The sequence below is a fragment of the Apodemus sylvaticus genome, chromosome 21, assembly GCF_947179515.1.
Source record: "Apodemus sylvaticus chromosome 21, mApoSyl1.1, whole genome shotgun sequence".
Taxonomy (NCBI): domain Eukaryota; kingdom Metazoa; phylum Chordata; class Mammalia; order Rodentia; family Muridae; genus Apodemus; species Apodemus sylvaticus.
Window position 1 is genome coordinate 41712729 of NC_067492.1, and position 15049 is coordinate 41727777.

The following is a 15049-nucleotide window of genomic DNA, read 5'->3' on the forward strand; positions in this document are numbered from 1 at the left end:
GTGCATGGGCAGAGCAAACAGCTAAGTCTTGTGTCTGTGAGGCCAACGCCGGGGCTGCTGGCAGACGCAAGTCACATACCTGCCTTCTTCAACTTCTTCCTGTTAAAAGGCACCTATTCCTACAGCAACTCAGGGAGAACTAAGGAAAGCCCAGAGGGTTGTACCCATGGGCCCCGAGAGACTCAGAACGGCTTCATAGTGGGTTAGACTCTGGGAAGTTGAAGCCAAATGTGTTTGCACTGCCAGCTATTTCTAAGAATTGCTTTTTGCATTTGGTAGAAGACAACACTGTCCCCTTTGTGTAGAGTGTGGCACTTTAAAAGTTTGACAAGTCTGGAGGATATTTTTAACTGTTTCATCACAATGAACACAGCTTCGGTAACTCAATAGCTTTCACCTCTGTGAGTATTTATAGCTGGAAGTTCATGATCACATTTTCTATAAAAGCATCAACTTAAAATAAAACAATGACATGTATAAATATTAACCCGCTTTCACACAAAATAAAATGGAAGGTAGTAAAACTTGTGCAATTTAAAAATTACAAAGGTGACATTTTGAAAAAACAAGCAAACACAAAAAGACCTTGCTCAGAAAAAAAGGGCTTGGTTTTGTCCCCTGCAAACCTCCAACCCCCAACTCTATGTCCTAAAGCATTCTGTCATAAATAAAATGGAGCTGTCTCTCAGGAATATGTTTCAGAAGCTGTCAGAGTTCAGTTCACAGGCACCGACTTGGGGCCTGGTGGGGTTGTTTGAAATTCTGGCCCAGATTAATTCTAAAGAGCTGCAGTCGAGGGGGGAACTGATTCCAAAAGCTCAAAGTATAGAGTAATTGATCTCACTGGAACCCAAGGCCATGTGCGATCCCAGCTGGAGTCTGGTCACATTTTTTTCCTGTACATCTAGAATATCCTGAGGGCAAATGGCCGTTGTCTGTGTTAAGGTCCTGTTGGGCCTCATGCAGGGTGAGTGGAGGTACCAGAGTGGGATGGCCCTAGAGGGTGAGCTCAGTCCAGACATGGACAGAGATGCTTCCTGAATACTCCTCTTCAAAACAAGAGAAGCCAAGTGTCTTGTATGCAGATCCTGATCTCCATAGCAACAGTTGCTCAGTTAACGTCCATGCGTCCCACTGACCCCCATCACAACTCTGTCCACTCAGCCAGCGGCCAGCAACACAGTAATGGAGGGATCTTCCTGGGCTCATCCCATGCTTGGCGTCTAGAAAAGAACAAGAGTAAAAGCATGTTCATTAGCCAGCGTCCTCCTGAACAACAGACCCAGTGGGGACGGAGGGAGGGAGGGAAGGAGGAAGGGAGGGAGGGAGGGAAGGAGAGAGGGAGGGAGGAGGAAGAAATGGATTTTCTCAGATTCACTTACACCATCCGGATGGTGTAGTCCAAGAGTGGACGGACATCTGGAGAGGCAGAGAACCTGGTAGGTGCCCAGCCAGAGAAGCTTGGCACACACGTCAAGTCACGTCACGTCAGGTCACGTCACATCGCATCAAGCTCCAGGTCTGAAAATTCCCTAAAACATCACTGGTGATGGATCCATGTTGAAGGCCAAAGACGCAGACGCGAGGGAGGGACAGCAGCCATAGCTGTCCTCACTCAGAAGAGGAGCTCACAGATGCAAGTATCCGCTGTCTTCCTCCTCCTCCTCCATCTTCCTCCCATGGGGCAACCAGAGGATTGTGCCACCCACATGTAATGAGGGCCTTTCTCCTTTCAGTCGCTGATCCTACATGATGATCCTCTCTAGAGACAGAAATGTGGTCCTCTCGGCTCATGAGTCTCTTAAGTCATATTAGTTAACAACCAAGACCAACCATCGTGTCTCCTTGGGAAAAGTCAATTCTGGACGGCACTGGGGTGCCTTTCTCTGCAAGCAGAAGGTGGCTATACTGCAACAGAAAAACCAAATCGAGCCCTGGGCAGCACAGGGATGCTGCCTAATGTTCTTCAGGCTCCAGAGTCCAGGCCTCCACCCTCAGCCCACTCGCAAGCTGAGATGTCACAGCAGAAGTCTGGCGTCACTAGAGCTGAGTCTTTGGATTTCCTCCAGAGAGAACGTGTTCCCTCGAAGCCTGCAGGGATGAAAGGAAGTGAGGTATGAGTGGAGAGAGAGGTGCGAACGAAGGCTTGCAAGGAAAGTAGCCATCTTTAAATCTATGCCTGGCAGGGGGTGGGGGATGGGAACTGATGCTCAGTCCCAACCTCAGGCTCAACAGATGGCCCTGTTTTGAGGACTCTGTTTTTACCATCAGCCAGCCAGGGCTGTTCCCGACCATGCCACAGAATGTGCAAGGCTCCATCATTGGCCTCAGTTCACAACACTGGGCCATGCCAGCTAACGATTCCCCAAGGCCAGCAATTCGTTCAGGCAGTAATCACATCTGTTAGGAATGAAATGAGTTAAGTCTGTGCCTACCCAGCTTCATCAACAATCAGCAAGGCACATCAGAGCCCTTAAGTATCAGCCTGAGGCCAGTCTACTCCTTGAAGATGGAAGGGGACATTTCTTAGGACTATGCAATTATTTAAAAACAAAACAAAATGACAGCAATACAAACAAACAAAAGCTGTCTTAAAGGCTAGACTCCTGGTCTAGCCTTTAAGGAGACAGCACAGGACGTGGACTGCAGTCTCCAGCTCAAGCAATTTCAGAAGTGTTGGTTTTAATTTCACTCTTTGATAGCTGTTTGCTATTGCATGAAACTCAAGTGCCAATGGGACCTGATCTAGGTAATAGGCCTTGTGGGTCTGCGGCCAACTCTAAAGGGTCTGTGCGCCCAAGAAGGGCCAATGTTTCCTCTCCTCTGGTTAAATGTCTGACACTGGGAACAGGGCTCCAAGCCTGACATGACGGTGCTCACCTGTAATCCCAGCACTTGGGAGGCAGAGGCAGAAGAATTTAGGAATTTATCCTTGGTTCCACAGTGGATTTAAAGCCATTCTGGGCCATATGTGAGTCTGTCTGTCTGTCTGAGGTGGGGTGGGATCAGGCAAGCAGGGGGGACAGAGAAAATAGAGCCCTTGAGTTCACAGCACTTTTGAGAAAATACTAAAGAAGGTGCTTGTTTTGGTTTGAGGCAGGAGCTTGCCCGGACTCTAGCCTCCTGAGTACTAGGATCAGCAGCATGCACCATTATCCCTTATCTGAAATACAGAGCCTCACAGTGGTAGCTTTCTCCCCTGATCTGTTCAGTCAGAGCATCTCTCTCTGCTTTCCACACGAGAAATAAGGAGCCTAGAGCAGGCTGAACCTGGATGCCTTTTTCAAACACGTGAAGGACTGTTGGCTTTTAATGCTATGGATGTACCTCGTCATACGGCAGTCCCCACCCTGGGTAACCTCCAGAATTCTGAGGTGCTAAGGGTCTCACATAGCATCCTCAATAGATGAGAGCAGATACTGTGGTCAGAAAGGTGGGGTGGGGCTCTTGTTTTAATTATCTAACCAAATCACTATTTCACTGTTCTTACTTTGCTGCTTAGAACACCAAAGTTTCAGAATAAATACTCCTGGTTTCTCTCTCTCTCTCTCTCTCTCTCTCTCTCTCTCTCAGTTTCACTGCAACCTAGGCTGACCTAGGATACACATTCCTCCTGTCTCATCCCTGTGAGCACTGGGATCAGTTATATACCACCACACCCAATACTGGGGATACAGATCTCCTTCCCAGCCAGAGATGTAAACCTACGGTGTGCAGAATAGCAAATGTTGATCAAAACTGATCTTCAAAATTCCACCATTCCTCTCTCCTCTCCTCTCATTTCATGGATATGAAAACCAAGACTTGGAAAGGCTCAGAAGTTTCCCCAGGGGCCCTTACCAAACTTCCAGAATGGCTCTGTTCCTGCTGAGGACCTGCAGGAGGGCTTCTGCACCCCGGTAGGTAATACCATTGTTAGACAGCCTGGAAGAGAAGGAGACAAGATGAGCTACTATATATAGGGCTCCGTTTTCCACTGAGCCTGTCAGCTTCTAGGATGCCTGCTGCTCCAGCCCTATGAGATGATCCACAAGGGTCAATGCTTCTGCAAAGACAGCCCCTCTTCCATTCAGCAAACTAGACACACACTAGGAAGGGCATAAGGCCTGAGGATCCGCAGTTCATTGCCAAGTTTCTAAGGGTTCAGATCCAACCCCTACCATTTGCTGTTCAGTCTTCAGCAAATTCATCTGAATAAGGAAAGACCTGCCTCACAGAGGGAAAGAAGTAAACCAAAAATGACATAGCAAGAGCTCTTGACCCAGCACCTCCCTGACAGGAAGTAATTCACAAACAGAGATGTTCGGGAACACAGGCTGGGACAGAGCTGACCCACAAATGGAAACTTTCGTTCCTTGCCTTCTAAGAACTCCTGCCCCATCCGCCTTCATCCCCAGCACTGGCCTGCTGCGTATCTACCATCAAGACGATGCTAAGAACCACACCAGTGTGTGCTGAGCTTTTCCTGTGTGCCAGCTCTCTACCTACGTCAGTTCATGCCCAGAACCCACGAGGAGGCCAGTTACTATCCCTTTACACTTGGGACAACTAAGGCAGCTGTCCAAGGAAAGAGGCTGCCTGCCTGTGAAACCTGGACTCCAACCAACACTTGGCAGAGCAGACACTGGAAAAAGAAAGAGGTGGGAGAGCGCTCTCTCCCTCTCTCCCTCTCTCCCTCTCTCCCTCTCTCCCTTTTCCTTTCCCTCTCCCTCTCTCTCCATTCTGTTTCCCTCCCTTCAACACCTCACATTGAAAAGAGCTATAAACAATGTAGATATATAGGTATAGATATTAGGAAATTGGAATGGGGTCATCATTACTACTCAGGATGCTGAATAATCAGTCTGACAACAGGTGACACAGGACACTCCCTGCCTCCGACACTGCCTGGCAGATCAAGTGAGTCAAAGTGTGGCAAAGAGGAAGGACAAAGCTGCCACACCCACACCCCATCAGTGACGTCCCAAGCGTTCTTGAAGCATTCCAGCAGCGCTGGCCGTCCCATGCTATGCTTCCCAGTATAAGAGGAGCCTTTCCAGTTTGAATTCAAACACCACCTTCTTAGAGGGGCCTTGTCCAAATGACAACAAGCACACACACACACACACACACACACACCGTGACACATCCTCCTTCCAACTAGAAATGAGCCTTTTGTTTGCCAATCTGTCTCTGATCAATGGCTGAACAAACACATACGCAAACACCAACACTCATACCACGTAACACACCAGGAGACACTACTGGAGATAGCCATTCTAGTACCCCGTCCGCCTGAGCATCAGTGGCTCTCAGGGGGAAGGAAGTCACCTGTAAGCCATACAGCAGATACAGTCATCTGTATCCCCTGCCCATCTGTGTCCCCTCCACCTGCATTTCCAGTTCCGGGAGTTGCTTGCTGAGATCTGTCGCTCACTCTCTGGAGCAGCAGCTCTCAACCTTCACGATGCCACAACCCTTCCAAACCATTCCTCGTGTTAGGGTGACCTCCAACCAGGAAACTGTTTTCCTTGCTACCTCATAATGACAGTTCTGCTGCTTATGTAAATATCTGTGTTTTCCGATGGTCTTGGGCGACCCCTGTGGAAGGGTTGTTAAACCCCTGAGAGGACTGCAAACCCCAGGTTGAGAACCACTGCTCTAGATTCTTGGAGCAAGCTCAGCCACGTGAGAGTAAGGTGGAGGTTCAGGAGAACTGACAACCCCACAGACACACGTCTTGCAAAAAGGCACTCACTTGAGGAAAAGTATCCCGCAGATCCACTCTTGGATTGGCTGAGTGCAGAACATAGTCTGCCAGCTCCCGAAGGCTCCAGCTGCAGGAGTTCTAATTGCCTTAGTGATAACTGACCCCAGATCCACCCTCCATAGTCACCATCCCTTTATGCCACACCAAACCTTTCCTCCTGCAGTGTTTCCCAGAACCACCCAGAAACCAGGAAAGCAATAAACACTGGTGTCCACCTTGACCAAAGCAAGCTTTCCCCACCAGACACCTGAGGAGGTTTCCAGAGCTAACCGGAGCCTGATCTCAGACCCTAAAATCCCTCCCCATGCTGGGCATTATCGTACCATCACAGGGTACTTACTTCAAGAATTTCAAAGTTGAATTTCTCTTCAGTCCTTCTGCAAGATAAAACACACCTTCGTCGCAGATATGGTTTTCTTCTAGGCTGCCAAGAACAGAAAAGAGGTCAAGTTGTCCCTAGGACAGTGACTGTGGAGGAGGATGTCAGGAAGTGTTGACCTCCTCTTTTAAAGAATCCCAAGAATCAGAAAAATAAAGAGTAGACAACAGGGGTGAAGGGTAAGGGGTCTTGCAAAGGTGGTCCACAGTGCCACTGTGTAAAAATCCCCATCATAAGCAGCTATGAGTACTCTTTCTGTTCTAGATTATGAATGTCTTGCTAGGCCAGGCGTGGTGGTGCACGCCTGTAATTCCAGCACTCTGGGAAGCAGAGGCAGGAGGATTTCTGAGTTCAAGGCCAGCCTGGTCTATAGAGTGAGTTCCAGAACAGCCAGGGCTATACAACTGAGAAACTCTGTCTCGGGAAAAAAACAAACAAACAAAAAAATCCAAAATGAATGTCTCGCTGGACAGTGGTACACACATCTTTAGTCCCAGCACTTGGGAGGCAGAGGCAGGCAGATTTCTGATCTCAAGGTCAGCCTGGTCTACAAAATGAGTTCCAGGACAGCCAGGGCTATACAGAGAAACCCTGTCTCAAAAAAAACCAAAAAAAAAAAAAAAAAAAAAAATCAATCAAACAAAAAGAATGTCTCTTTCTAGATCAACATGAAACTTCTTTTTGATGTGAGAAGCTATGTACTTCATGAAGGAGATGGTATTTCCTGCTTTCCACTACAACCAAAATTGGCCAAGTGACACACGCAGCCATGGGTACACAAGGAAAACTGACAGATGGGAGCTTCCAGGAATGCTTCAGAAAGGGGGGTGCTCTGCCTAGCTCTTGCCCTTGTACCATAGAGACTGAATCCTGAAAAAATACAAAAGTGATTGCTGCAGATGGAGCAGCCACCTTGATCATCAGCTGAAGACGCACGCTAAGCATGATGGAACAGGAAGAGATGGAGACAGGCGAGGCCCTGGTAACCTGCTCTACAGCTCCAGCTCTAAACTGCCTACCTCCAGACTTCTCAGACGCAAGAAAATCAACCTCTGCTCGCTTAAGCCTCACAGATGGAAAAAAAAAAAAAAGAAAGAAAGAAAGAAAGCCTCCCAGGCTTTCAATTATGCAGTCGAATTAACTTACACTAAATCTGGCCTGAGTTTGCCTCCATACATTTGAGTTCCTTGCAGCAAATGGTAACTTAATTTAGCATGCAAACGAAGTGCAATCTAACAAGAATATATCCTTGCAGCAAGCAGCGAGGTTTCAGATAATCAGAACACCCACCCACACTTCAGCAGGTCACAGGCTAGCAACTCACACCACATCCAAATAAGGCAAGTGGAGAACCATTTCCAATTGGTTATTTCCTCCTCTTGTCTGTAAATACTGCTCCCACTGTGGCTGGGTGGAGCTACCTGAACCCCTCCTAGTTCCTAGTACCAATCAGTGGATCAGTCTTTGCTCATATTAACTCTGCTAAAGCTACTTTGTCTAAAGTTCCAAATGTCCCTCCCCCCCCCATTTTAATACAAAACAAAAACAAACAAACAAACAAACAAAAAACCCTTGTTTTGTTGTGGGAAGCTATGTACTTTGAACAAACAAGCATGGCATTTCCTAATCTCTGCTTTAGCCAGGGCTGGACAAGCAATCAATCATCATAAGCAATACGTCACAATGAGGTGCTTCTCTACCGAGAAGAGACAGGGATAATTCCTATTCAGCATATAATAACTGCTGCTTACTCAGATCCAAGGCCCCTCCCTTGTGTAAGTTTCCTCTGAGATATTATCTGCAGGGAAGCTCCTAAAGCAAGAATGTAAACAATCCGAAATCACTTCAGGAAGTCCCTGAAACTGACCAGATTCACTAGGCCCCTCCCTGCCACAGTAAACAATAAAAGCTCAGAGTCTGTCCCAGCAGAGCTACAAAGACAGTTCTTAGACCAGACCAGTTGCCTGGAGGAAATAGAAACCAACCCAGCTGTTAAAACAGGTTCAGACTAACTTACTCACTTGCAAAGGACATTCTTCAACCTATTCAACTCCCTGCAGACTGTGCAGTGTGCTCCAGGTTCCCAGTTTTATGAGCTGTCTCCCATGCTGGGGTGGGCTTTGGTGATGCAGCTGCCTCTGAGTCATTTCTGCTTCTGCAAGTAAGCCCTTACCCATAGTCCTGCAAGTAACCCCAATAAAACTCAGGGTTCACCAGTGGTGGTATCCATTACTTTGGTCTGTTGTGAGCTCCCTATCTGGGGTGAGCAGACTTGTGTGTTACATCTCCCCAGGAAAAATTGTGTCACACAATATAATTGGCACCTGAACAAGGGACACAACAGATCCAAAGGTGAGCTGGGGAGGATCAAATACAAGGTCCTAACTAGGAGTAGCAAGACATAGAATTGAGTCTGTCGCTGAGAAGCCTGAGAAGGGGAGGGGTATGCACATCTAATACAATTTATCCTTTCCTACACAGTATGTGTGTCTTTGCACTAAGACAGTGTTTGCATGGTTCTTGCTGTGGGTAAGGAGCAGCTATGGCTGTGCCATCACAGTTAGGAGTGTCTGTGGGAAGAATCCTAGGACGATGGTCTTTATGTGGTATGGGGTGGCATGTCTGCTTCCTGACTGGGGTCCGTCACGTGAATATGGAAGTTCCCTGAAAACAGTTAAAGGTTTAGAAGAAAATTTGCAGTCTTTGAGATGACCATACAAGGGTCAATATGGTTGGCAAGCAGCAGCAGGGGTTGCCTGGCCTCTACTGTGTGGTTAGCAATGCATCCAAGGCTGAGATGACAGCCAATCAGGAGCTTGTTTGTGTAAAACAGAAAATTGTTTGTGGGAAGGAGCAATTACAGTTTAAAAAGGATATGTGGCTGGAGCCCTCCATGTTGGCCTCTGATTTGACAACTTAATTACATAAACAAGAGGTTAAGAGAAAAACAATAAAAGTGATAAAAGATACCCTCTAAGTCAAACCTTCAGTAAAAAACAAAATTGAAAAAAAATCTGCAATCCAATGAACAGATTGAGGGAGGGGGGCATTAACAACAATCCAATGCAAAAACAACTGTGATCAGAAAATCCTCAACACTTGCACTAATGGAATTAAGGAAGGGTTTTAAATAATGCAAGAGTCTGTCTCAGCCTGGCTTATGAGGCCAAGAGACACAGGAATGAACAGGATCAGCCTGCTGTGGAGGCAGAAACACTGAGTAATATAATTCCCCATCCCTCCTTGAAACAAGAGCTGCATAACCTGAGACATTATGTGGGAAGTCAGTCCGCAGGGGAGAATGGCGTAATAAAGCTGTGAGAACAATTGGTGATCAATGTCTCCATTAACATCAGGAACTGGACAACCACGGAGGAGGAGCAAATATTTTGGGGGAACTAGGAATACGAGTGGCTGTGTTTGAACCCCAGTTCACTGGGCCAGACAGAAATGTGTTCACAGAGAAATTAAAGAAAAGGTTGAGGCAGCAGGGACCTCACGGCTGCTGCAGAGCTTCGACAGCTTGGCTGAACCCATTGGTGAGACCAGGTCTTTATGAATAGGAAAGGCTTTGGCAGATCTCTGCAATTTAGACTAGCATGTAAGAAGCATTTGCAAGGTGGGAGAACCACCTAAAGGAAAATAAATAAACGTGCCTGTGAATGTAAAGAAACCACAGGCAGTTTTCCCCACCCTGGGTTGCCTACGCTGTCCGTCCTCTGTATGACTTGATAAAGCCTGTTATATGTGATCTGGACAAAAAGGCTCACAAGGCTTTTGAGCAGGCTAAGATCCTTGTAGGACAGGCTAAGTAGCTATGTGCCCCACTATCCCAAGGGTCCCTTCCTGTTAGAAATCACCAAGAGTTCAAAAGGCTATAACCTGTGACTATGGCAAAAACAGCCTGTGTAATTGTTCTCGTAGATTTCGGGTGTCTGGTCATAAAAGGAAGTGAAAATCCCGACGCCAGAGATGGGAGTGAGTTGTTGGTCATATATAGTGACCTGTGAGTTGTTGGCCAGGAAAACCTCTGATGCAATATGTTAAAAAAAAACATATTGCATCAACATAGTGTTGATCATCGCCAGAAGCAGACAGTAAGACCCTGTTGCTGAAGACACCACATGTGCACACTTGACAGAATGTGGAGACATTAAGCTGGGACTGAACTGAAAACCTCCATCCTCCTGGCTGACTTTCATGGTGTCAAGAGGGCATTATAGGCTGACAGTGGAGGACTGTCACCAACACTCCTCCTGCTCGGCTAAGAATCCTGCATGGCTGAAATGCCAACATGCTAGGCAAGATGTGCCTGCTTCAGCAGTAGTGGCTCGGCTGTCACGGGAAACACCAACAGACTTCCAAGTGGATTTTAGGCCCACTCTGCAAAAGTGAGTTCATGTCTGGTGCTGTAAGCCAGGACCCAAGTTATAGGTCCCAATGAGAAAACAACTTCCTTGGTTTTTCTAGGTGGATGTGATATGCATGCCCTCTAAACATGTGTCACACCCGCAGACTACTGTTGCTGTCACCCTCCACACATATCCACTGGTGGTGCTCCAGAGAATAAGTGGCATGGTGGCCTGTTTCTTAGCTATAGGTAGCCATATATAGTGACCTTCTCCACGGCTCAAACATCATTGCAAAAGAGGGGCAAAAAGAAGGTAAGAGTCAAAAACAAGAGTGTTATGCGACACTCTTCCAAGATTAAAACATCCAATCCTACAGGAAAGCCTCTTAAACAGAGAGGTAAACAACTCAAAATAGCCTCAGGAAGTTCCTAAAACCAACCAGATTCACCACCTTCTCTCCCCCATCCCCCCCATTCCCACCAGAGTAAACAACAAAAACTGGTAGTCCCTCTCAGATAAGACAAGCTTCATAGAAGACTCAGACCAGTTGAGCTGCCTGGAAGAGGCTTCGACCAACCGAAGCACCTGGAAAAGACACCTTCCAACTTCTGAGCTGCCTGCAGGCTGTGCAGTGTGCAGGCGAGCTGTCACCATGCTGGGGTGGATTTTGGTGACGCAGCTGTCTTTGAGACATTTCCTGTAAGTATTCCCTCACTCATATTCCTATAAGTAACCTCAATAAAACTGATCGTTTTCCAAGTTGGAGTTTGGTGGTATCCATACTACTGTCTGTCATGGGCTCCTATCTGGAGAGAGTGGACAGGACGTGTGTCTTTCATCTCCCCAGGAAAAGTCTTGTCATGCAACACCTCCACACTGTGTCTGCGGTGATCCTTTGTGTGTCTGTGCTTTGCAGTTTCCTGGAGAAATCACTTGGTGTTTCTCTCACTACTCTATCTGGAACTGCAAAGGTACCCCTGGAGGCGGAGACGCTGGCAGAGTCTACAGGTTGGATAACCTGGGATCTGCTTCAGGTGTCATACGCACATTTTGTGGTTCATCATTCAATGATCCCAAACTCCACTCATGAGCCTCTGAGGGGACCTTTGAGGTGACCTCTGACTCTAACAGCCAGAGTTACTCATCTGGAAATGATAAGCTTCTCAAGCACTAGTACACACAGCACTACTGTTACAGTTGTTGACGACGGCTGTAGTAGCAGTAACTTCACTGCTACACTGGCTTTGCATTTACGGAACACGTACACATATGGCAGGCACTATATTAAGCTCATACACACATGGCTGGCTCTATATTAAGCTCTCTAACAGCACTACCTTCCTTAATTCTTAAAAATTCTTTCCAGAGCTGGGAGCATTCTGGCTTTTGGTTCTCAGGTAGAAATTACTTTAAATTGCCGGCTTGAGCTGAGTTTGTGGTCTTCACCATTATGGCATGAACAGGGAATAGATGAACCAGGAAGTCCACATATCCACGTAGATAAGTAGAATTAGGAGTGAGGCCCCAGGCTCTGTGGGCTTCATACAACTCAAAGCCAAAATGGACTGATTACTCAGTCATCCAGCCCTGTACTACCCACACAACCGTCCATGGCTAGGCCATGCCCGCGCCCCACCCACGTAACTCACCAGAGTTCCTCTAGTGACTTATTCTTCTCCAGCATCAGTGCTAGGGCTTGGGCACCCTCGCTGCCAATGTTGTTTCCTACAAGGCTAGACATAATTGTGGAATAGAAACTAATCAGAATAGAGGAGGACCTCAGAGACCAACTGACCTAAGAAGGGCGAGTGACGGACAGGTGAATGAAGGGTGCTCTCCATCTTTGACATACTAATTGATTACAGCACCCACCCCCTGCAGGCCAGGAGCAACCTCCAAACCCTTCCCACTGGCCAGCCATTTTCAATGGATCAGAATGAGCCCTTATCTGATGGGTTCAGCTACAGTCTTCCATTTACTAAGAGGAAATCATGACCCTAAAAGGAGGGAGCGTCACCTCCAAATTCATCCCCAAACCCTCAAGTTTCCTGATCCCAAACCCATGGGACTGTCTTCCCCAGTTTACTTCCTAATACAAGGGAGTGTGTACAAAGTTCAGTGACCTTCGAAACCATCCCAGCCACCCAGCTCCCCCATGACAATGACATGACACACATCTTACAGCTTACCTGAGCCACTTCAAGCTCTGGTGGTTGGCCACAACTTCAGCCAGGGCTCGGGTGCCCTTATCACCCACGCTGTTGCCCCAGAACCTGAGGCGTTAATAGGGTGTGTTTTAGGCACCTGATCATGAGCTTCCGTTAACGCCACTCCATCCCAGGGAGGTCTCAGGGGTCCCAGCAACATAGACCTACCACAACCTTTTCGGTAAGATGACCAAACTCCACTCAGAGTTTTCTGTGACCTTAAAGTCTTTAGCAAAGGTTTGTGAGCCCACCCCTCGGTAAGGGGGAACCCACCCTCAGTAGTTCACAGGGTTGTGATTTGTTTTCCTTCCGGACATTCAGTCCAGATTTGCTTCCTGGTAGCTATCACCTATTAAAAGTCTATAACTATTCTCAGAGACTAGCCAGAACAATGCTAACTCTTCCTGGACAAGCTGGCCTTTCATCTCTTTTTCCTTCTTAATCCCCTCTCTTTCTATGATGTCCGGGTCCTCTACCTTCTGAGCTATTCCCCTCCGACCCATGACAAGTTGGAAATAGTCCTCCCGTTCTGACCGATCCATTCAGAGACTTTCCCTGGAATGTGGATGTGTACAGATGGACAAAGACATCTGCACTGGGTCGGCATAGCACTCTCGTGAACTCTGTGACATAATGAAGTTGGTTGCCAACTTCACTAGGCCAAGAAATACTTAAGAGATACAGCCCACCTCTTCCAGTGTTAGCAAGAGTGCTTCCAGAAACAGTCCAAGCTGGGTAATGAGCTAACCAATTAATAAATCCCTTCATGGAGTCCTAATATGACAGCATTAGTGGCAGGTGGTAAAATAGGAGTATGGCCCATGGTAGGTCACCTGGAGTATGTGTCCTTTGGGTCATGTATTGCCCTGAGTCTCTTCCTACATCCTGCCTCCACTTGCTGGTCATGAAGAGGGTGGCAGGTCTTTTTTCTCCTGCCACCCTGATGTTCAGCTCAAGCTTAGGGGTCCAGACCATCATGAACTAAACCCTCTGAAAGTGTCAGTCAAAGATAAACATATCGTCCCTAAAGTTGTCTATGTCAGCTATTCTAGTGCTAGCAATAAAGAGGTAACCAATACGTTAGATTAGGTATGGACTAAGGTGTGGCTTTATGGGAACACCGCTCTGTAGATAAGACATTGTGATAAGACAACAAAAAATCTGGAAACATCCAAAGTGCACATCAACAGGTGACTGTCAAGTAGATTACATAAAGCCACCCAACCAGTGGAATGCTGAGTAACTCTTCTTAAAATGAGCTCACCCTGGTCTGAAAGATTCCCATTCTAGGCTGTGAAGCAAGAGGAGGGGCCAGGCTTACAGAGTAGTTTGCATCTTATGAAAGTGTTTAGGGTTTTATCTCAGTTCCTGGTGCCACCCCTGACCCAGACAAGTATCTTTAAAAGATGTTAAATGGAAGCCAGGCATGGTGGTGCATGCCTTTAATCGTAGCACTTGGGAGGCAGAGGCAGGTGGATCTCTGAGTTCAAGGCCAGCCTAGTCTACATAGTGAGTTCCAGGACAGCCAGGGCTGCACAGAGAAATCCTGTCTGGAAAAATAAAACCATAAAAGTTAAATGGGACATAAATGTCCAGTGGTGGCAGGTGAGACCTCAGGCAGAAGGGAGCTCCGTGGGAACAAGGCCTTGTTTCTTGTCTATTCTGTTGCTGCCAACACAGCTGGCAAGAGTGCTGACTTCAGATTAGCAGAGTCTTTTCCTGGCTCACACTGAGTTTTTGGGCAACTACCCTGCCAGAACAATGGGTCGAAACATCTGGGCCCTATTGTTACCCTCTCTTCCTATACCTCGGATCCCACAGTTCCCAGTTCTTGACAACTGACCCCCCTCCCTTGGAAGCACAGCAACAGATATTTCGATACCATCTCTGATGTTCTTTAGAAGCACAAGGTACTTCCCAGGATAGCCCAGTGCTAAGCATCCTTGAGCATCAAGAAGGCTCAGGTCCCCAGTTCAAGGCACAGCCCTCTCCCCACCCTCAATACCATGACTCTTCCACTTACCAGGTGAGGAGGTGAGCACCGAGGCAGCTCAGAAGCAGCCTAGCAGCGCCCACACTCACCCCGGCCCACCCTTCCATCTGGAGCCGAGGCTGCCTGGGAGCTCTTCAGGTGAAGTGCTCGCCTGCCCCTACATCTGTGAAAGCCCCACGTTCCTTCATGTGCACCCTCTCTCTCTCTCTGAACCAAACCTACCCCAGGAACTGCAGGGAGGTGTTGCTCTTGAGGCCCTGGGCTAGCACCTTAGCTCCAGCAGCTGTGATGTGATTGTTCCCCACCCTGGAAGGAAGACACAGAGGATCAAGGAAGGCACAGCATGCTGGCACCTGGCCTCTCCCGGGG

The 15049-nt window shown here is 47.6% G+C and overlaps 1 protein-coding gene across 6 annotated transcripts in view; it reads right to left on the reverse strand.

Moving 5' to 3' along the window:
- Window positions 1-379: 379 nt before the first annotated feature.
- Nod2 (nucleotide binding oligomerization domain containing 2) overlaps window positions 380-15049 on the reverse strand; it is a 38769-nt gene continuing 24099 nt past the window's right edge. For 4 of the 6 annotated variants that reach the window (XM_052166658.1, XM_052166654.1, XM_052166655.1 and 1 more), the window contains 7 exons: window positions 14903-14986; window positions 12670-12753; window positions 12130-12213; window positions 6090-6173; window positions 3841-3924; window positions 1383-2091; window positions 380-1223 (listed from right to left, as the gene is read on the reverse strand). In XM_052166658.1, coding sequence (XP_052022618.1) covers window positions 2019-2091; window positions 3841-3924; window positions 6090-6173; window positions 12130-12213; window positions 12670-12753; window positions 14903-14986 — 493 coding nt within the window. In that variant the 3' untranslated portion in view covers window positions 380-1223; window positions 1383-2018. Of the gene's footprint in view, window positions 1224-1382; window positions 2092-3840; window positions 3925-6089; window positions 6174-12129; window positions 12214-12669; window positions 12754-14902; window positions 14987-15049 lie in introns of those variants that run through there. The other 2 variants (XM_052166656.1, XM_052166657.1) reach the window with 2 other exon arrangements.